The sequence below is a fragment of the Sylvia atricapilla genome, chromosome Z (genome assembly GCF_009819655.1).
Source record: "Sylvia atricapilla isolate bSylAtr1 chromosome Z, bSylAtr1.pri, whole genome shotgun sequence".
Lineage (NCBI taxonomy): Eukaryota > Metazoa > Chordata > Aves > Passeriformes > Sylviidae > Sylvia > Sylvia atricapilla.
This window is the reverse complement of record NC_089174.1, coordinates 67,965,956-67,988,881: the sequence shown is the minus strand read 5'-3', so window position 1 is coordinate 67,988,881 and position 22,926 is coordinate 67,965,956. Positions and strand designations below refer to the sequence as shown.

Genomic DNA, 22,926 nt, shown 5'->3' with positions numbered 1-22,926 from the left:
ATCATTACCCTTTGTTGTATTGCAATAGGCCCTGCTAGGGAGCTCCTCTACAGCTCTCTTGTAGCACTTCTTTTAGGTACTGAAAGGTACTCTAAGATCTCACTGAAGCTTTCTCATCTGCCAGCTGAACCAGCCCTCCTCCCTCAGTCTGTCTTCAGAGGAGAGGTGCTGCCCTCTGACCATCTCCATGTCCCTGACAAAACTGAAGCCAGACCTACCTGTGCTGAGAAGCCAGAGAAGAAGCCATACCAGAAATGCACCAAGGTGAAGGCAAAATTCTTATAGAAGAAGTACTTGAGGAACTTGCACATGCGGATGTAGGACCACCGTCCGTGGACCAGGAGCAGGCGCTGCAGGTAGCGGAACTGCGCGAAGGAGAAGTCACTGGACAGGACCGCCTGCATCCCCTCCTGGCCACTGATGCCGACCCCGATGTGGGCAGCTGCAACGAGAGGGTTGATCATGTCATTACACCCAGAGTTTTCACTGTCCCCTTTTTAAAATTAGTTACCATGCACTGAACATTGTGTTAATCCCCTTGCAGCCCTCATAAAAAGTTAGAATGAAAAGTTATTTAAAAAAAAAAATTGGTGCACTAATTGTTTCAGCATTACCATGATTTTGGCTCTGTGGTACATTTCCCATAAATGGGCTTTTATTATTTAATTAAATTATAGGTTCAGTGACAGTTTACATTTTTTTTCTGAATGCTTTCCAGCAGCACAAATACTAATGTTCATAACAACTGCTGTTATGAAACAATAACTTGAATTTATATTGACAGGTGACTTTTATTAATATGCATGCGTGTCCTTCCAGCAGCCTTAAAACATCATCCCAGACAGGCAAAATCTTCAAACCTTTTTGAAGTTTCTCAGACATTGCACTAAAAGACAGACAGTAGCCTTTTTGCATTTCCTGGGCTTTATTAGTTCAATTAAATAATTAGATGGAAGAGTCACATATTTTTTTAATAGAAACTTGCGTTTATTAAACATGGACATAAGTTTAATGTGGCAGCTAATTATACAGCTTTGACTAATGAACACAGTCTTAATGGCTGAAGGTTGGTTAGATTCAGAGGTTTCCACTGAACTGAATTGATAAAATCCCAAAGTCTCAATCCTCTTGTGGGGGGAGTGGGTTAGTTTCTAATTATTATGTACACTTTAACTTTCTTCTCCTTTCTTTGCTGACTGCCTGACTTATCTCCCTTGAAGCTCTCTGCTTAGCCTTTTCTTCCTTAATTAAAAGGCTCCAGTTAATCAATTCTTGCAAATTAACACAAGGAAGATTAGCAATAGGTCTTTCTGAATAATCTTAATTTAATTATACCTAGTTAGGACTTTTTTTCATAAATTCACTGAGGTAATGCAGAATCAAATGATGCTCAAGGATAGAGAGGCTTGGAAGCCCATCATCTGTAACTCAAGGGAGATAATTAAAAACAGCCCTGACACAAGGAAATGCTGAAAAAAACACCCCATATAATGTTATACAGAATATTTACAGGCACAAAGATTTTATGTCCATTTTTAGTTAGGCCCTGTATGATATAAACTGTTTGTTATATACATTGCCCTTGTGATGGTGGCTGTGCAGACATGTGGATTGACACATCACAGTCCATGTGGGCTTTTCATGGAATCAGAGAGTCATTTAGGTTGGAAAAGACCTGTAAGATCATCAAGACCAACCATTTTGTCCATTCTAAGGTAGAAACAAAAAAAAAATAGGCACTTAATGCAGCCTTAACTCCTGAGGGATCCCAGTGTGACCCAGAAGGCAGGAGGCACAACTAACCTCTAGTGAGAGTGCTCTGTAGAGATCTGCCAAATTTTGGGACATCAGCATTTGTTTCTATAAAGGTGGTGGTACAGGAGGCACTCAGATAGGTGTTCCTGCTGCTAGCCCACCTCAGAGAGCAAATACCTCTTTGAGTCAGTCTGCTACAGCATTCTGGCTGTCAGCCATCACTCACTTTTGATCATGCTGACATCGTTGGCTCCGTCTCCAATTGCCAGGGTCACAGCCTTCTTATACTTCTTCACTAGCTCCACCACCTGGGCCTTCTGCAGGGGAGTCACCCGGCAGCAGATCACCACTTTGCACATGCAGGCAGTTCTCACCAGCTCCAGCTCCAGGTTCCCTTCCAGCGCGTAAGCCTGGAATGGAGGAAAAGGAGTGTTCAGTTCAGGCTTGCAGTGGCTCCTGGCATGACAAAGAGAATGCAGCGAGGTGGCCATGACAGCTGAGCCAGACTCTTACAGTCATGTGGGTGAATCCATCCACCCAGTCACAGGGAGCATCCACACTGCACATCATGCTGTGCACCCTACACCTACAAGCTTGCACTTTGGGTGCACCACATCTTGATGTGCACCAAGCTGCGTATGCACCACAGCTGGGTATGAACAACAGCTGGGTATGAACAACAGCTGGTTATAAACAAAAGCTGGGCATGCATAACAGCTGCTCTGGCTGATGTAACCTGACAGAGGGCAGAAGTGTCAAACACCAAGAGCAGGAAGCTGCTGTAGGGCCTGAGATAACCTTGTGTATCTCCATGTGAGAGAGTCTTTGCTCATCCATATTGGATTACTGTTTAACCTCTGGGAGATAAATAGGAAAGATTTCCATTTGTTAAGTGCTTAATTTAAAAAAAAAAAAAAAACACATGTAAAAAGTTAAGCTCAGGTGGGCATGACAAAGCAAAACACAAAACTAGGGAGAAGGCTGCTTTACTCTGTGTGCTGACCTTTTAAATCAGTCTGCTGTGTTATTTCTATTCTAGCAGCACTGAGATAATTGGATGTCTAGTCACCCCTCCAGCTCTGCATGAGGAGGAGGGAGCAGTGTGAGCTTTTCGTATTTCTTTCAGATCATGCTTTTTGGCTCTATTCTTTGTTGTCTCATTTTAGCAGACACGTATGGAAGGAATCTACAAGGCTCACTCCTGCTCAGAGCCATTAGAGCAGGCCCACTGCCCTGTAAAGCAGACAGCCTTTATACCACATATTCTTTCTTTTTGAAACAGAGCTGTGAGTCATCAGTGTCCCCTTTTTCCTCTGTCATGGCAGCAGGCTTGCTCAACAAAAGACCTTTTTATGGTTCAACCTGAGTACTGCTGGTCAGTGCAGTCAGAGATGGCTTTTGCCTCAATATCCTTGCTGCACAGCACCAGCAAAACATTATCACATTGTGTATTAATGGTGTAACTGCATACAAATCAACTGGCATGATGATGCCATTAAGGATGCTGACAAGTTTCTGTTCACTGCTTTGTTCAGGCAACACCAGATGTGTGCATAGCCCAGCACTGCCCTCCCACCCATCTGCAGGCAGGGATAGAGCATTGAGCAGGTGCTGTTTGTGGGACAGTATCACCACTGCTACTGTTGTTCAAGCTCATAGAAATAAATAAATGACGTCTAGATTTGTCTGTACTGTCCCAGTGGTCCCCACCGAGGAGAAAGCCATAATTTTGGTGAAACTCAATATGTCTAATCTACTCTTTGTGGACTGGCTGCTCCCACACAGCTTGGATATGAGTTTCCTTGTGTGGAACATATCCCTTGGCAAGGTGTTGGTGAGTGTGTGTTTTTCCAGGAAGATAAAGAAAGCATTGCCATCACTGGCAGTGGAGTTCTGGTAGCACAGCACTCAGGGTTTGCGCTGCAAGCTGAAGGGCTGGAGTAGGAACAGGCAAGGGGCTTCCAGCTGATGTCTATGCAAGGCAAATGGACCAAACCTGACAGACTTCTTGTCTGCCCTGCAATGGGAATCTAAAGGAGATTATGGCCCTGGAGGTAGTGAGTGTACAAGAAGAAGAAAGCAATCTAGGCACTGCCTGAGTGTTTGGGGTCTGTATACATGCCACACAAGCCCAAAGTAGAGAAAGATGTGATTTTCTTAATAGCAATTTGCTGGGCTGGTGTAGAGCTGGGAGTGAAAATTTCTGGGCTGTCATTAAGAAAGGTAGCAACCACAGAGAACAGAAGAACCCTGTTTCTAGAAGGCAGCACCTCCCAGAACTTTCTAAATATATCTATTTGCTTTCACTGAGATCGGGGAAAGTAAAATACAACAGATAAAGAAACTTGACACAAATTAAACCTTCCTCACAGAGAGGTTTGAATTGACCTAAATTGTTTTTTCTTTCCTCTAACTGGTTCTAAAAAATTTCCTAATACAGATAATTTGTTGCAGAGTTTCACTGTTCTCACCAAGAAGACATTTCACCCAGAACTCTCTTATCTCAGTTTAATTCCTGTTAACAGAAAATTTGTTTACCTGTTATCATTTGAAGAGTACTACCAAGATTGATCAGTATTCCCCAGGTTCAGAAATCCCAACTGACTCAGTTTCCCCCTATGCTTTTCAGATCATGCCTGGCTCAGATTTCTTTGTACTCTCTCCCAGCCTAATGTTACCTGCTCTCTTTCTAAGCAGTTAATGCAAACACTGAGCATCAAATAGATGCAGATGACAGCTAATTGTTGTTTTAGATCAACAGTGAGCCCTTCAGAGCCACACTTCCCAAGCAGTCTTTTATCTGTCACTTAGCAATTTCATCTAGAGTGTATTGCTTCAGTTTGGAAGAACATAATGGGAGAGAGTTTCAATATATTAGTTATGTCATAGATCTATATCCTATAAATCAAACATATCTGTTTTCAGCTGTATTTAATAGAATATGTCCTTGGCATTGAAACACACGTCTTATGTTATCTTCTTGCTGCAAACACAAACCTGGTTATTTTTCTAGTACGTTTCCAGAAATTAAATATGATCCTGCTACTCTATCCCTCTTGTTCACCAAAGATCAAGGCCAACTGTTCTCTGGTCCTGAAACATCTTCTGAAACATTATCTGTCACCTTTGATGTCTCAAATAACCACCGAACCTAGACTTCAAGTGGGGGGAAAAAACCCCCTTGTCCTCTAGAGCTGAAGTTTTAAAGCATTTTTCAGACTTCCAATATGTCTTGCAATAAGTTCTTCAGCGAACTTATCTCTAGCAAGGCTCTGAACCTTCCTTACCAGGCTGTGGCCAGTGATAACCAGGCCGTACACACCATTTGCTTGCTCATCAGGTATAATTATTTGTTTTTTTGAAGATTTTCCAAACTGAATGTTGATTCCATCACTGTCCAGAAAGGAGTCTGGCTTCATCTTTTTTCTTGCATTCCTGGGAAAACAAAACAAAACAAAACAAACAAACAACAAAAACAAACAAAACCAAAAACAAACAAACAGAAAAAAAGGAAAATAATGAAATAGATTTTTTTTGCAAGAGCAGCTTTATGAAGACAAAAAATGTCAATGCTTCTCTTTGATAGTTCAGTCCAATTTTACTGTTTTCCTACAACAATATGCATTGTTTAGCTGCTGCTGTCTGCAGAGATCATCCACACTTCTGAAACTCTAACCTGTGTTGCTAAACTTCTGCTGATTTTAAGTCAAATAAACCATCTGAGTGTCATGAAGGTATCCCAAAGGACATCCAATTTTTTGCATGTTGTCTGGCAGCCATCTACTCTGAGAGAAAAGGGCTGCAAACCTTTTCCATTTTCGACTTTTACCTAAGAACCTGTGTCTACAGAGAAAGTGAGGATGGAAAGTTCTCAGATACTGCCAAGAAAAGTATCCAGACAAAGAACAACAATGTGAATAAATGGCAACAGCAGTACAGCAAGAGCATAGATCAAACCTGGAGCCAAAGCCTTTGTGGCTCAGGATCACTTGCTGGTCAATTTCAGCTGATACTCCCTATCTGACTCTGCTTTCTTACACTTTTATTTAATTTGGATCAAGAAGCTTCAGCTCTTGGATCAAGAAGCTTCAGCATTTACTCTCAGAGGAGATTCCTACATTGTATTTAGCTTCTGAATCTTCCAGGGAGACTGCTCTCCCTTATCTGAAGTCCCTGGAAAAACTGCAAGAAAAGCTGACAGGGAGAAAGAAGGTGGAATGATTCAAAACATAAATAATGCTAGTGCACAGCACTGAAAATTTTTCAGCCATTTACCTCAGCTCATTCAGTACGTCATCAGATGTGCTGCCTTCAATAATGAAAACATCTTCCATGTCATCATTCAGCAAGTTGCAGGAATAACCAATATTCATTGCTGTCTCTGGGAAAGATAAACCAGGAAGATAATCCATCTTAGCAGCCCCAAATTCACCCACTTCTGTGGCCTTTTTGTTCAAATGACAAAAGCTCTCTTTCTGACTTAAAAGAGATTGGAGCCTTTCAGAGTCAACAGTAAGAGAGGCGGAAGAGTAACTTTGATGGATGTAGAAGCAAATTTAACTTCACAAGATCACAGGAAAAAAATAAGTCTACCAAAATGAAAAGGCTTAAAGCCTTTGACCAACATACTTGGAACAACAAAAAAATTGATGTTGAAATAATTTTTTTCAGGATTTTTAACTTGCCCTTTCCCTACTTCCAGAAAAATCTCGAACCACAGCTCTTAAAAAGAATATGATATTTTGTCCAAAAAAAAATCTGAAAAAGATTTTTTTTTATTATTTTATAGCAAAACTATTGCATTTGGAACATGACAAGATGAAATATTTGATTTTTCTCAAAAATTCTCTGCTCATGTCTTGGATGAAATTATTTGCAAACATTTTTGATCTCCCTGAAACACCATTGTTTCAGTGAAAATACTGTGTCTCCAAAAGAATTCATTGGAGTCTATTTGCTGTTCTTTCCACCTCCAAAAGCCTACGTTTCTTCTGTTTCTATTTGGGATGATAAGAGCCAGAAACTAACTGAAATGCACCCAACATCCACTTTAATACTGAAGTTTCTGGAAAGCAAGACAAGATTTTTTTCCTGGGCTTTATTAGTTCAATCAAATAATTAGGTGGAAGAGTCACATATTTTTCACCTTCTTCACTAGAATGATCAACCGGATGAAGGTGACACTTTTTCACAGCTTATGTCAAGGACTATGGGACACTTACTGTCACCTTTCCAAAGGTAAAGGATGCTGTCTTCACCCTGCATCCATTCTCATAACAGAAATTAAGGACAGGCACGAGCTACAGTCATCATACAGTCTAATTCCAGTTGGCTGAAATTTTGCATAGCTGGCAATAAAGCAAAGCCCTGTAAGTTTGTCTTCCATGCAGTTTTCAAAGGATGAGAACACAGGTCTTAGCAGAACCACCCCACCATTGGAGAAGAGAAGCATCCAAAGCTGTAGTGCCTTTACCTTGCTTATCTCCAGTGAGAACCCATATCTTGATGTTGGCTTTGGCAAGAGTCTCAATTGTCTGTGGGACTCCATCTTGTAGCTTGTCCTCTATAGCTGTGGCACCTAGCAGCTTAATAGAAAATGGCAAGGAGCTTGTTAAGCCCTTCCACTGATACCAAAGGAAAAAGCATTAAACCTAATCATTCAAGCAAACACTAATGAAATCCCCAGGAATAAGGTTGTACTGATTGTCATTCTTCCTCAGCAAATTTACTGTACAGAGTACAGCCCTGATCCTGCAGATGTTCTGAGCTCTAATCCCGCCAGGCTCTGGTGGATTATGAATATGCATGAAAATATTTGCAAGAATGTTTGCAGAGCTACAGGTCTGTGTTGTTCCATGTGTTCCCTTCACAGCAGATAGAGCTTTAATAGAGGGGTAAAGACACTGTGCATCCATGTCCCTAAACTTCCTCTGGTGTGGAACTTGAGCCCAGCTGTGCTGTACTGCAGGTGTCACATGGCTGCTAAACATCTTCTCCGGCTCTTGACAGACTTGTCCCCACCCCAGATCTATACTGTCACACAGCAACACTACAGATTGCTCAGGACACAAACCTTCATTTTTTTTAAAGTTACTGATTTTTCTGCTATTTGGAGATCGTTGGTGACTTTAACCTGTTGTAAAAGGGACATGGAGGTTTCAGTGTAGGTTTCACTGCTACCACCTACCTCCTGCTGCTTGGAGATTAAATTCAGAGGTTGGCTTTAAGCCTGGGATCCCTTTTGGCATCCTGGGATGTCAATCATACATCAGCTATGAACATTATCAATCTAGGTAAAGAGCTCTAATGGAACTCCTCTACAGGGTCCTTAAAACTGTACAATCCCTGTTTTACTGTAGTTCCTGATCCAGCTGGAGAGGCTATGCAGCTTCCAAAGGGCAGCATTTTCTCAGCTCACACTTGCTTCTTCCCTGAGCCTTGCTGCCATTCTGAACGTACAGCTAATGGAAGACGCAAAAGTGTCTGCCAGGATTTCCAGGGTTTCAAGAAAGCACTGCCACGAATGCAAAAGCAGGATTGCTTCTCCTCAGATCACACACATGCTTTTCATTCATTATTCATGGCTCTAAAACACAGGAAATCCTCCAGGGCATTTAAAAACTGTAACAACACTGAGGGAGAGACAAATGACTGGAAGATCACAGCTTAGCTCTATTTCAAATTGACACAAACATGTTCATGGATAACATCTACCCATCCTGCCCAGGGCTGGAAGAACAAAGGAAACACTCTCAGGGGCACTGGTAATTATTTACTGCCTGCCATTTCAAAGGTTGGAAAATAAATAGATCAGCCATTTGCACATACAAAGGATAGCTATGAAATATTTGTGTCCACTCATCTACTGCAGGCTCTGGTATGTCACTTCATCACAAGAAAGCTACTCTGACACCCACGTGAGTTAAAGTAAAACCATTCCCTTGAAGTGGTGGCTGACACCCCAGTTATGGGCTCCTGATGGAGGTGCCAGTGAACATCCAGGGCTGCCATGTTCTGACCTGCTCCTGTCACACAGCCCACTGAGCTGTGTGCAGAGCAGTGTTTACCAAAGTCATACTGAGCTGTTTACTGACAAACCACTACCCTCCCTGCCACCCCCAGAGCACGGCCCAGATTCCCTAAATCACCAACCATTAGGTCTTTTTCAATCTCTTCATATAACTCTGACAGTTTGTCTTCCCGTCCTTCCAAGGCAGTGCTTGCTTCATGGTGACGCCTGATCCAATCCTGAAAGTAGTCTTCCTCCAAGCTTTTATAGGCCACCACAAGTGTCCTCAGGCCTTCTCCAGCAAACTCCTGCAAGACAGTGGTAAGACAGAAAGGTCCAAGAAGAGCAGTCTGGTCATCTGGGCTTACAAAGGACCCTCAGAAAGCAGATTGGTAAAAGTGTGTTGGTAAAGTTTGCAGAAGAAAGGTGAAAAAACAGCACCTTAGGCCACAAACATTGGGGCATTTTTAAATAGCAATTCCAGACCACTATATCATTGCCATCCATGGTCCTTATGAAAAAAACACTCAAAAGGTCTTTTCTACTTTCTGGCTCTAAAGCTTAACACTAATCAGGGATTTATTTCCCAGGCTTGTATTTCTCAACAAGACGTCCAGAACACTGAGACCTAGATAAACACTGAACACAGACTCAAATTTTGCATGTGGGTTCAATATTTTTAGGGTATGAATTCTGGCTGAAATGCACAGCATGAGCATAGCCAGTCATGGCATCTCAGCAAGTCGTTGTAACTGTGCTTTCTGATGGGCAATATGGAGCTCAAGTGTTTGGTGGAACATCAAAGATACATTTGTGAAATGCACCTCTGGGAGGTGTTTCCCCAGGCTTGAGGTAAAGGTGCATCAGAAACAGGTCACAGGTCTTCTAAATTGAATTTGCCATCTTTGTCCATATGACAGAATGTCTTGGGTTGGCAGGGACCTTAAAGATCATCTCATTCCAACAGCCATGCCATGGGCAGAGGACACTTTCCACAAGACCAGGTTGCTCAGAGCCCCATTCAACTGGGCCTTGAACACTTCCAGGGATGGAGCATCTGCATCTTCTCTGGACAATCTGTTCCTGTGTCTCATCACCCCCACAGTAAAGAAATTCATCCTAATATTTAATCTAAATCTACTGTCTTTCAGTAGAAAGTAATTAGCCCTTGTTTTATCACTATATGTCCTTGTAAAAAGTCCCTCTCCAGAAGTCTTGTCCCCCTTTCATATACTGGAAGGTGCTATAAGGTCTCCTTAGAGCCTCCTCTTCTCCAGGCCAAACAAACCCAAATCTCCCAGTTAGAGGAGAGGTGCTCCAGCCCTCTGATAATCTTCATAGCCATAGACTCATTCCAATAGGTCCATGTCCTTCTTATGTTGAGAATCCCAGAGCTGGACAGTCTTTCAGGTGAGGTCTCACAAGACCAGAGCAGAGGGACAGAATCATCTCTCTCGATCTGCTGACTGTCATGGAGCAGTTCAAATGGCACCTGGTGCTCATGCTTAGGCAGCTAATTTGAGACCTAAGGCCATAGAAATTTATTTGTTTCTCTATTCTATAACTTAAAATTGGTGCTTAAGTGCTGTTTCTAAAATCTGGGCGGGGGGGGGGTGCAGTTTCTTGAAGACAAAGTTTGGAGAAAAGGAAAAGATCAAATGCAGTGATGTTGTTGAGAAGGAAGCTCTTACATTCAGGTGTTCTGTAGTCTCCCCTTTGAGAAAGTTGCAAGATGGATGAAGCAGTTCATAAAGAATGGTGTCAGCCCCCTTGCAGTACAATGTTAAGTCACCTTCTGGACTCTGCACTGTGAGGAAGAGGAAAAGAAATGCTACAAATCCCAGAGTGAGTCTTTTGGGTCACAAAGCCCTTCCATCAAAACCAAGAACAATTTCTATAGGTGTCTGAGTTTCCCCAAGTTTTGGCAAAGAATCAAGACAAGCTCTGCTTAGAAAAGAAGAGAGTGCATTTGTCTGAGCAGACACTATGTTGTCCCTACAGGCAGAACTTCACTCAAAAGTTAGTAACAAGTTGTTCTTAGGGAACTGGTCCTACTTCTCCTATTTTGCTACCAGTAAACTGTAACTACAATTACAATATTACAGAAATATTAGAGTATGTTTACTAGCACTAGAGTGCTAGTAAAAGCTGCAAAAAAGTTTCTTGAATAATTTCTCAGTTTTCTGTTTGGGAAAGTGTGTTTCTCAATTCATTCTTGCTTTCTCTTTCCTACTTCCTCAAATTTCACTGACAGTTTAAAAGCAGATTGTAAGAAAGGCCTTTCCCTCATTGTAATGAGGGGAACAAGATCTATGAATAGCTTAGTGCCTTTAGGTGGCTGGCTAGCATCACTGTGCTCCAGATGTTGAGATTTCTCCCACCTGCCTCCTTTAAGTATTTTTCTCGCACTGTAGCTGTGTAATTATAAAGTCAAGGCAGCCCATCTCAGGTCCTCAGAAATAAATGTTATTCAGAGCACATTGCAAAGGATGTCTCCTAGAAAAATATGTCATAGCAGAATAAGGGACAGCTCCAGAACCTAAAAAGTCAGGAAGGAAAGAAAGCAGCAAAGGGAACATACCAATCACAGACATTCGCTTGCGAACATTGTTGAAATCAAGAATAGCCAGAAGTTTGTAGATTTTTGTTTCTCCCATTTCCACGACAGTGATGGTCTCTGGTGTGCGGGCCCGGAACACAAATCCAAAGTTTCTGGCAGCAGTGACTAGAGCTCCCTCATCAGGAGATTGTGCTTGATACACCAAGTTACCTGACATGCAAGAAAAAAAAAAGTAATGTGGCTTCTGACTTATTTATGAGCTAGAAAAATTACAAAATCTAGGACATAATATAGCAGTTATCCTTTTGTTTTTCTGTCCATCCACAGAGGTGCAGCACTAAAAAGCACATTATGTCCGCACATCTCCATCAAGTCCCACAAACCCATCCTCCAGGACAGTGCAAGAGGCCCCCTGGATTCTTTTGGGGGTTTTAATCACTCTCTTTGGAGTCTAACATACCACTGAGAGGACAAATTTCCTTGGGTTTAGCCCCTTTTAGTTAGATCTGCATCTATTTTTTGGATCAGTATTTTCACTTTATACCTGTCAATTAATTCTAGCCTTTAAAGCATGGTTTTCATCCTGTCTGGGATTTGAGGAGGCTGACCTAGTAGCTGTGGGAACACTGGGTGAGAGGAGCTAATGAGTCTCCAGTAGATAGGTGCTCTATGTTCTTTGCTTTTTGGGACTAGGAGCAGAGTAGAGAGAGAGCTGGGCAAGCCTCAGCCACCTCAGGGACGTTGTGGCACCTGCAATTTTCACACTCCAGAGATGTGGTGTTTGCAGTAGTGTCAGCTCCGCCACAGGAACATGCTGGGAGTGGATGTCCTGGTCCTTTCTCTTCCCATGTGACATCTCCAAAGACACTGATTTATGTGTAGCCATACACTACAGAAAATCACCAGGGGGCCAAAAGGACAAATAACAGCTTTTGTGGAGAGAAGACATGCTGTGGTGCGAGTGAACATAACCACTCATTCCGGTGCCTTCAACAGTCCTCACCTTCCTTCTTCTCCTCTGGCATCACCGTGTGGCAAAGTGAGAGCAGCCGGAAGAACCTGTGTGTCGGGACGTCATTCAGCTTCACAGCTTCAACCAGGCTGTGGTCATAGAAGGCAAACTTTGGGTCGGCTAACGGGTTGTATGAGAAATCAACCTTCTCTGTGTTCTGAAAAGAACATGGCTTGGTATTATTTCTTGAGCTCTCACATGGCTGCACACCAATACCTGTCCAACACAGCCCCTCTCTCCTCCTCACATTTACAAAGGACTCTGTTCTGCAGGGCTGGCTGCTCATGACAGAGATCAGTGGATCTAAGGAAGTGGGAGGTCATGAAAGGTATATAATCATGGGACAGGGCAGGCCAAGAACCAATTAACTAAGCTGCCTCTCTGAGCCGCAGCTAATGCTCCAACAGGATCTCTGCCAATGGATGCCTACAGGAAAGAAGTGCCTGCCTTTAGCATGTCTGCTTGGAAGCATTGTGCTCATGATGTCAAAGGCTGCCTCTGACAGTGGAATGCAGGAGCCCAGTTTAAAACAACTCAAAAGTCTGTCTTATCTGCCATGTTCTCTCAAAGCCATAAAAAAATCCTGATATGGAAAAAATAGGACAGACAGGTGTTGTAAAGGTTAAACTCCACAGGCATCTCCCATTTTATCAGAAAACAAGGAGCCTCAGCAGAGTGGAACACATTGGAGAAATGTCCAGAAGCTCACTCACTGCATGATGTGTCATGGAGTAAGGGACTGCCAAGCCTGCCTCAGACAATTCTGACTCTCACCCCATCCCTGATGAGCTCAGAGTTTCCAGGACAGGAATCATCCTTTTGGCCTCTGCACACTGACATTTAGCTCTCAGTCTGAGAGCACACACCAACCCCTCCCACACTTGTCTGTACAGCAAGGTCCAGGCACAGCAACATCATGGATGTGTAGGCCGTAGGACTCTGCTCTAAAGAGTGTCACGAGCAGCAGGGTGGGGTGGACAGCTGGCAGGAGTCCAATGTGTGTCACCAAGCAAGGCTGACAGAGGGCAGGCTGGAGGCACACTGGAGGGAGGCTGTACTCAGCACAAACAGCCTGTTTCAGTGGGCAATTTAAGTTCTAAATGGACTGGAAATTAATCGTTGGAATGAGAAGTGGGATTTTCATCATCATCTTACTGTTTGTTATTTGGATTTCTGCATGCAGCTTTCAGACATTTTAGAAATGCAGACACGTGTGCTTGTGCCAGTAAGCAGAGGCTAAAGAAAAACATAGAAATGACACATTTTTACACTTTCTGGAATCCAGACATTAGAGGAATTTGACAGTGACCTAGTAATTGGTATGAACTGCATTCACTAATTCCTTGCTAAAGCTTTAATTAACTGCCAAGGATATTTATGTTCACCAATGTCCAAGTCTCCAACAAACACCACTGGTCAGGTGTTCAAGAGAAGCTCTGCATGCACCAGGATATCAGGTGAAGCAGAGGAGACAGTAGACTGTTCCCAACCTTCAGGTTTAACCAGGCTTACTGGAAAGGAACTTTACTCTGAGAATTCTCTGACATCCAGAGGAACACACATCTCTGTTGTGAGCATCAAGAGCATCAGCTCTTGCACGGTCAAGAGGTGTGTCCACTGGTACTTATCCAGGTCCACTGAAAGCATAGATCCTGATAGCACTTGAGCACTTACCTCATTTATTTCTATCCTTTGCCCAGACATATCATACACATCACCTGCAAGCAAGAAAGATGAAATTATAGCCACAAGCTGCAGGTAAGTGCAGTTTCTGAGCCACAAAATTGGGTAAAATGTTTCTAAGCTGGAAACTATTTTAGAAGTTTCAGTACAATCAGTTTCTATGTTGGCCCATGACAACATCTGGAGACTGACAGATGCTTAAACACAAAGCTGTTACCATAAAAGTGACTGTTTTTTGATGTCTTGAGCTGAACACAGAGATTAGGTAGGCAGGAAATGAAAGTGCTTCCAGGGGATGACTTCTCTTGTGCCTTCTCTTTCAAAATCCAGCTCCTGGATCCCACTCTTTGCAGCAGTCCCTGGACAGCTTCAGAAAAAGGAGTTTTCAAAGCCTATTTTTCCCATATCTGGGTAGCAAGGCTGCCTATTGATTATCCCTGAATGGATGATCTGGTCATAGGAATTGAAGACTTGTCATCTCCAAGAAACACTATTAGAACTTCTTCCTGGAGAAAAGTTTCACTGGGAAGGTCTGAACTGTGCAGAGGCCAGCCAGTCTCAATACTTCATTGAAATTATTGAAATGCAATTAATTACAAGAATGATTGACTCATGTTTGTACCAGCAAGCTCAATTGTTACCAAAGCAAATTGTAGTGTTGGTGTACCTTCACAAAGGCCACAGGAGTGTAAAAGAAACACAGTAAACACCTCTCCTGAGAACCCATGCATCAGCTGATTCCCTGGAATCATAGCCAAGAAGTTTTTGTACATCTCCTTCCCTTAAGCCTCCAGAGGAGAGCAGAACTAAATCATCCCTTTCTGGCATTGCTTTCCTGAATGCCCCTGAGCAGCAGAGAAGTACTGTGCTAGGAACAAGCTTAACATTTAGAAACACAATAGATTGTTTGTCTTCTTTGCATGTATTTCCCATTCATTTCTTGAACCCTTACCCTGTATCTATGTTGGCGGTGACATTTGCTTCAGGAAAGTCAATTAAGGACATGTAATAGAAGAGATTTCAAACTGTTTAGCAGTACTAATGTTAGATATCATAGTAACACTGTTTGAGATAAGGGGATCTTCAAATATGCACAGATTCATAGGAAGAAATAACTTCTCTTATTAGGTCAGCTGATAGCACAGAGAAAAGATGCAAATTTTCTGGCACATTAGTGCATCGGCAGGTCTGACATAGGCAAAGCAAGTATCCGTATACAAATAAGCAGTGACTAATTTCTCTGGGGCATCTAATGATGTTCATCAATTAGGCAGTTTGCAAAGTGCTAGCACCTCTGGAGCAGTATGAAGAAAACTGCCTGGGGCCATAGCATGAACAAGCCTTTTAAATCGATGACTTCTAGGATCTAACAGCTAACAACTCATGTTTCCCATTTTGTCCAACCTCCTACAAACTTTTCTCTCTTCTGGAAGGTGAAAAATGTCAGGTGTAAAGAAAAAGGCTGGGTCATTGACTAGTCCAAGTACCTGAAAAGGATGTGGAAAATCATTGCTCATTACATGAGAAATTGCTGAGAGACAACAATGTGAGAAGCTGACAAAATTTGCAGATGTTCCCCACGAGGGATGGCTGATTTCATAAGGGATCAGGAGGGAGTGAGTTATGTCAGTTACGTTATGTTTTGCAAGATCAGCAATACCTGGCTAACCATGTCAATAATATCATAAAAAGCTGTGTTTACCTAACTAGTGATACCAGAAAAAAACCCAAATTTGAATACAGATGTTGTAAACCTGGGACAAATGAGGAGAAACTAATAGTGTTGGTTCTTTAGCTGGGATAATACTGGAGCAGAAAAAGGAGGTAAAAGAGTGATAAAAAAGGGGAAACAATTAATACATGGCAAGGGATGCAATCACGCTGTCCAGACACCCCTGATGGGCAGCCTTACACTTGATCACTGCTGTTCCTTAGATGGCATTCTCTTCTGGATATTGGATTTAGTCTCTGTGGATGACGAAGGACAGACACACTGAAGAAAACCCAGAGAGTAAGACAAACATACCATAGGATTTGCCATTGATGGAGCACTTGTTGAAACACATGATGTTCTGGGTGAGAGTTCCTGTTTTGTCTGAGAAGATGTACTTGATCTGCCCCAGCTCTTCATTGAGTGTAGTGGTTCGAGCTTGAGCTGGCGTGTCATTCAGTGGGTAGTACATTTTACGGTCCCAGTCGATGTAGAAACTGTTACCCAAACGTATAATCTCCACACTGATGAAACAGAAAGAGGTGGTGATAGAATATTCATTAGCTTAAGGGACAAGCTCCATATCTTCAGCACCACCATTATCAATTTCAATTAGAAGACAACTTTGAAGGTAATGACAGGTTGAACTCATCTGTCCATAGGTGGCCTGTGGTAGGGGATGCTGAAGCAAGTCACACTGAAATTATCTGCTAAGTTTGCCAAGAAAACTCATTTCCTTTTTTATACTGTTTATAAAGCAGTACCTTATAAAACTACTTGGAAAGTTTGAGAAGTTTTTGGACTGAGAAGTGAGGCAGGAGCAATGTGTTTCAGTTAGTGTTGTTTCAGGTGGTGGTTCCCAGCAGAGCTGTGGGCTGGGCTGAGCCCAGTACCAGGGGATGAGCACAGCCATGTCTCAAACAGCGGAGAGCTCCACAACAAGAGAGCCATTGTGTCACTAAGTACAACCAAAAGAGTGGCATCAGCTTGCAGATGACATGAATTTCCACCTTGCTGGATGACTTAACGGACAGATATGGAATTCATTTCTCACGTTTACCAACACAAAAGAGAGTTTCAATAGCAAAGCTGACTGAAGGTTGGTATAATGATAAATTAAACAGGGCTATGCAGTCTTTACCCTAGCCCAAAGTTTTGAGGGCACAGATGCATTGCCTACCTGTGACTCCTATTTGTCTATCACCAACAATCAACATAGCTCTGCATTGTCTGGGAAGAGATAACACTTTCAACTGCTCATATAACACCAAGTTTTTCAACCTAATTGCACCTACTTACCTGGCAATCCTCACACAGTCCTGAAGCCACCTTGAAGAACAGGCCATTAGCATCCTGCTAACAGTGGCAGGCTTCCAGCTCTGCTCCTATAGCATCCTACACACCTACACCTCCCCTTTAACTGCAAAATCATCCTCTCCTCTTCCAGGGCTCACTGCTGTCCCCACTCCAACCCTGATAAAGCCTTCTGAAGGCAGCAGAAACAAGAAAAGCGTCACCGTGGTTGTGCAGGCGCATCCATGATGGGGCTGTGTCAGGCTTTAAGGAAAATGCTGTTAAGGCAAAACCTAAATCTATCCTAAGATCAAAAGTGAAAGGAGCTTCCAGCACGTACCTGACATAGAGTGAAATAGGTACCACTGTGTTTAGAATGATCACATATGACCAGAACATGAGGAAGCCGGAGTAGGAGGCAGAGTTGACACCCTCTGCCCAGGGCAGATAGACCTGGAAGTAGTAGCCCTTATCATGCTCCCAGATACCATTGCCAATGGCTAGGATGAGACACATCAGTGCTAAAAGGACAAAGATCTGAAAAAAAAAATAAATTGAAAAACAAACCAAACAAATCAAACCCAAACAAAATGTATTGCATTTTAGAAACAAGGAATTTATTATGTACAGGTTAATCAGAAGACCTTAATGGATAGGGTTGGATACCCTGAATCATAGAAAAATGTTCCTAGGGATGGAAAGGAAAAAAACTGTAAAAATATTATATTTTTACCTCAAGGACAAAACGACACAATGCAGAGTCTGGCAACTTGGAATTAGAAGTGCTCCAACAGCTGGGAGTTTAAGTCCCAAGCAGACATCTGCATTATGGTGGCTGCAGCATCTGCTGCAGAACACCAAATCTCATTAGAGGAGAGTTGAGCTGAGGGTCCTCAAACATCTGGTTGCATACTTGAGAACAGAAACTGCCTGGAGGACTTTACTTTGCTATTTTCTAGGTGTACCCACAATCTTCCTCACAATTTCTGAAAGACTACTAAGGATAATCCAGCAGTGTACAGTTTGGAATTTAGCACTGGATTTTATTCTGATGGTTAGAGGAGAGTTAATTGCTTTCTCAAAGCTAATGGTTGCCTTGGTATCTGCCCTCACAATTTGATTACATTTCCTTTGAGCAAACAAAAAGCAACACCAACCAGTGATGCCTATCTTTGGGCTTTAGAGAACCCTGTTTCCTGAAGCCTAAAGCAACCAAGCCAACAGCAACTGGGAAGTGAATTTCAAATTGGGAAACCTTACTGAAAACTGGGGCTTCCTTGGGAACACTATTTAAAAGACACAAAAACATTACATAGGTCATAAAGCTTTTTTTTTTTTTTTTTTTTTAATAAAAGACAAGGCTGTAGCAATACATTTATTTGGAAAAGAAAAAAAGAACAGGAAGAAAGAAATTTAACAGAAATTAATACAAACTGCAAGGAGTTCACAGAACTGTGAATATCCAACAGTATCAAGAAAGGATAAAATATCAAGAAAAGAAAAAAATAAAGTAAAAAACAGGTGTGTGAAAAGCAAATGTTTTAACAGACAGTCCTTCAAGAGGAAGGAGAAAGGAACACAAAGGACTTATCTGCCCTACAGTAGATGAAAAAGGCAGATTATGTTCACTGACACAGAGCACTGTATGGCTCTATCTGCTAATAAGCATTTTCAATGGGCAGGTCTGTCTAATTCAAAGATGGAAGCTTAGAGGTCGTTTTTTAATAAAGCTTTAAAAACTGGGAAGACCCACCACCTTGGAATCTCACTAATATAATTACAATATTTGTAAGGCAGAAATTATGATGGTGGGGTAGATAAACTGCAGTTAACTTGTCATCCTTCCTGGATAAATGATGAGAAAATGATTTTTTGGCATGGTCTTTTCTAAACATTTGACATAAAGCAACCAATAGAATAATAAAAAAGTGAAGATATGGAATCTGAGGCTGAACAAAAGAGCAACTAAAAATAATCTTTTGCAAGTATAATCATTAGGGAAGAAATATCAGTAAGTTGGACCATAATGTAAAGGCCACACAGCAACAATCACATTAAAACCATAATCAACCTTTTTAAAAATTGTAATTGAGGGACAAATATAGAAACGTTGATGGTAAAGCTAATATTTGTACTGCTGAGGTAATCTCTGGGAGGAAGAATGATACTTCTATGGGGCAATATTAATCACTTGGTGAAAAGTTTATGCCTGATCAACTCAAGTTTTAATATCAAAAAGCCACAAAAGGGAACTGCAGTAAAAAAAGGTGGCAGTCTGAGTTTCAGGGGAGACATTTATTTCATACATGAGTAGTAGCTTTTCTATTTAATTGTGCGAAGCCAAATAAATTGCTCAACTTGTGAAATGGAGACAATATTGCTTGCTGGTAAGGAATGTGGTGCAGTGGTTTTAAACATCTGTGAACCAGAAATTAAAACATACTTCAATCTGTGCTGCTGTAATTTTAAGTACTTAAGGGTGTTTGAGAGGCATGACCCACCTCATGCCCCAGAGGTTAAAAATTATCCTTTGCAGAATATCACAATCCAGGTAGGAATTTCAATGTGTGATTCAGCAATAGAAATATATGTGGGGCAAGACAGAAGCTGAACTTTCCCAAAGTGTCCCTGCCTATGGCTGAGGTATTGGAACAAGATGATCTTTAAGCTCCATTCTGACTCAGACCACTCTGATTCTGTACCACAGCAGCTCTTGCCTACAGTTGCACTTGATTTATGTACATTTTGTTTTCTATGCACTGGGCATGTCAATGCTCTCACAACCCCACTCATGTGCAACACATGCTTGCACAAAGCTGACTAACATGCTGTTTGATATGAAACAAATGGAAAGGATCAAGCCATTAAAAGCAGCTCTGGAGATAAATTTCTGTGCACAGAAACAACTGTGTGCAGGGTGTTGCAATTACAACCACAGCCTTGAAGAGAATGACATGAAAAGTCATTGTTTGTGCCTCCTCATGGAGCTTCCCAGCATGAGCATCCTCCCTCTCTGGGTCCTTCCCATGCATTGACTGATAAAGATCCTCTTGGTAAGAGTTTTGTAAAGAGGAAGTGGCTTTTGACTTCAAGACAAACATTGACTGTTGGACTGTGAATTAAAACAGTCTCGGCTTCTTGATTGGTACTTTGAGTTCTGGTCTGAGATTTGAAGTAGTAAATTGTTTAAGAGATGAATGTGAGAGCTCTCTTTCTCTGAAAATTTGCTGCCCCTAGCCTGCTATGAAGCAGCTTTTGGAGAAGAAAGCATTTCTGGAACTGGCAATTGCATCCCCAGTGAAGAAACATTAACTTCTGATGAGAAACACCTCCAAATGTGACAAAACAGCTATGACTGCCATCTGGGAAAGTTCACTTCTGATTAACCCTTGTTGGGGCAGACCAGGGGAACACTTAACAGACACTCCCTTGGTGGACCTGCTTAAACACTGCTTTGTTCCTGGAAGTTTTATAGGCAAACAAACACAAAATAACTTTGCCAGTGTTAATGTGAAGCAAGTTTCACTACATTTAAATTACCTATTTATAGTAAATTGTGGCTGCTTTGTATTCTCCAACTCAAGAGCACAATATGATGCCTGTTTTTATGACCATACTCTATAACCTTCGACCAACCAATGAGCTGGAAAAACCCAATGCCACATCCCCTTAGGTGTGCAAAGAGTCTGGTGTTTAATGTGTGACAGAGCTTTACTTAGACTTCAAAATTTTAGGTTCCTTAAAACTGTGTAAAGGAGACAAATACACCTTTGGCTCCTCCAGTGCCCAAGAACCCAGGCACAGGCTGATGCAATCAGTTGCAACTTGATCAGGTTTTTAAAAACAGAGCCAGGAGGTAAATTCATCTCATTTGTTTTTATAAAGAGAGGCCAAACAGACTGAAAGTTCTGGGTGGGACCCTTGGCTTGTGAAAGGAGATTTAGCAAATCTTAGCTGAACATGAAATTCCAGATTCCTGGTTCAGATTTCCTCAGTTCTGTTTCTGTGCTCTATGGATCCCCCCCACAGGCCATTCTCCTCTCCAGTAGGAGCATAGCAGGACACTTTTGAAAATGTGAAATTCTTCAAATGCTTGCAAAATTTTGAATGTAAGAGGTCCAAAACCATGTTTGGTTTTGCTATCCAATTAAGAGGAGAAAGGGAAGAAAACACTGAGGGGAACAAGCAGTTAGCCAAGATTGATAAACCAAGATTTCCCCTTGGTAGAGATTGATGCAAGATTAAAATTAAGGTCATGTCCTTACTGTACACAGAACAAGGCCTCAAGAGGGATTGAAGTTAAACCTGGAGTGGCTCTCTGTGCTGTGGCATTGCTGGGCATCCCCAGGCTCACCTAAAGGACTTTTGGGATCCCAAATGAAAACCAGGAATATGGAGGCTGATATGAAATGTGGAGGTTGTAGAGTGGTGCCACCCTGGAGACGTTTGTACTCTAAGCCCCAGTGCTGAGGAGACATGAAGTCAGAGAGGGCAAGTAGAGCTCGGAACAGCCTTGCTGTAATGCACAGACTGCTGTTGGATGCTTCCTCCAGGGTTTGTTCCAATGCCTGGGAATGAATCCTGTCCTAGCTGGCTACTAGGGTTATTTGGAGAGCAGGAGTGGCAGGGAAGAAGCAGGAACAATGAGCACTGGCCAGCAGACCTTCCCAGTGTTATAAACTGAAGGTGGTGCGGCATGCATGGGAACACATGACAAATTTGCACTCAAAGGGGAATAAACTGAAACTAAAGACCTTTTCTTCAAGCAAAATTGATTAAAGTAGTGTCAGAGTGTATGTCTTCCTTTTCTGCTTCTACTTAAGCAGTAAAATCTTAAGGGAGTCTATGAAAGAATCACTATTTCTCCCTGGAAGTATCTGCCATTTGTTTAAACTACTGATGAGCTTAACCCTCAAATCAGATCTGTTTTTCAACAGAAGAGTACCTGCTAGGTAAGATTAGTGCTCTCAAACTTCTTAGCTGCTAAAAAACACCAGTTTCTGAGCATTAATGAGACCATGTCTAATAATTTACCCTAACATGTTAAGTCAGGAGCTGGCATAATGTAAATTAGCAAACTCAATTACCAAGTCCTATGTGGATATCACCAAAGACGCCAAGAAATCAGGAGGAAGAGAGAGAACTGCTAATGTTTATTTAAATAGAAAATGACAAAATTGCTAGAAGAAAAAAGGGTTTTGCAGGCTTCAAAATATTTCTCACACAAAAATGCAGAGCAAGGAAGAGCAAAGTAAATGACAAGCTCAGAAGGAAGGTTCTTAATTCTGTCAATATAAGGCCTTGCTTTGCAAGATGGCTTGGCAGAGGCACTGCGGAACCCAGGCTGCTAATAAATTATGATGTACTTTTTCTTTTTATCATTAGTCACTTCTGATATTCCTCCATTTGTGTGGATAGAGAGGTGGAGCGTCTGGAAATGAAGAACACATCTGAAGAAAGGAAGACACATTAATCAGACTTACCACCAACACAAGGACATTCATGAGCCGATCGATACTTGTTCGCTTAAAAGTTGTTTTTCCGCTGTTCTGCATGAGTTTTGTGTCTGGCCCTGGAGATGAAGCACACTTGTTAATTTTAGTAATAAAGCTGGGCTGTTCTAAAGCTGATTTCCCTCTGAGGGTAGGTCCCTCTGAGGACCTACTGTGCTTTTCAGCATAAATAACCATCACAGCTCTCATGAAATCAGGCATGCACATTTTAGAGTGCTGGTGGGAAAGCTGGGCAGAAACAGGTTAAGTCATTTGTCTGAGATTATATGGAGAGAGTCACATAAAACCATTATATCTGGACCTTGACTCAACTCCTTTCTTTCAACATTCAACCCTTCCTTTCAGGTTTAGTCACTTTTCACAGCATATCTGATATTGCTATGTTATCAG

General features: G+C 41.9%; 1 protein-coding gene across 2 annotated transcripts in view; it reads right to left on the bottom strand.

The window, feature by feature from the left end:
- LOC136374328 (phospholipid-transporting ATPase ID-like) overlaps positions 1 to 22,926 on the bottom strand; it is an 81,921-nt gene that overhangs the window by 7,977 nt on the left and 51,018 nt on the right. For both annotated transcript variants that reach the window (XM_066339637.1, XM_066339636.1), the window contains exons 11-23: positions 22,507 to 22,595; positions 17,364 to 17,560; positions 16,046 to 16,254; positions 14,011 to 14,054; positions 12,328 to 12,493; positions 11,346 to 11,534; positions 10,456 to 10,571; positions 8,908 to 9,072; positions 7,229 to 7,340; positions 6,031 to 6,136; positions 5,043 to 5,190; positions 1,982 to 2,165; positions 219 to 442 (exon numbers count right to left, since the gene is read on the bottom strand). In XM_066339637.1, coding sequence (XP_066195734.1) covers positions 219 to 442; positions 1,982 to 2,165; positions 5,043 to 5,190; positions 6,031 to 6,136; positions 7,229 to 7,340; positions 8,908 to 9,072; positions 10,456 to 10,571; positions 11,346 to 11,534; positions 12,328 to 12,493; positions 14,011 to 14,054; positions 16,046 to 16,254; positions 17,364 to 17,560; positions 22,507 to 22,595 — 1,949 coding nt within the window. The remainder of the gene's footprint in view (positions 1 to 218; positions 443 to 1,981; positions 2,166 to 5,042; positions 5,191 to 6,030; positions 6,137 to 7,228; positions 7,341 to 8,907; positions 9,073 to 10,455; positions 10,572 to 11,345; positions 11,535 to 12,327; positions 12,494 to 14,010; positions 14,055 to 16,045; positions 16,255 to 17,363; positions 17,561 to 22,506; positions 22,596 to 22,926) is intronic.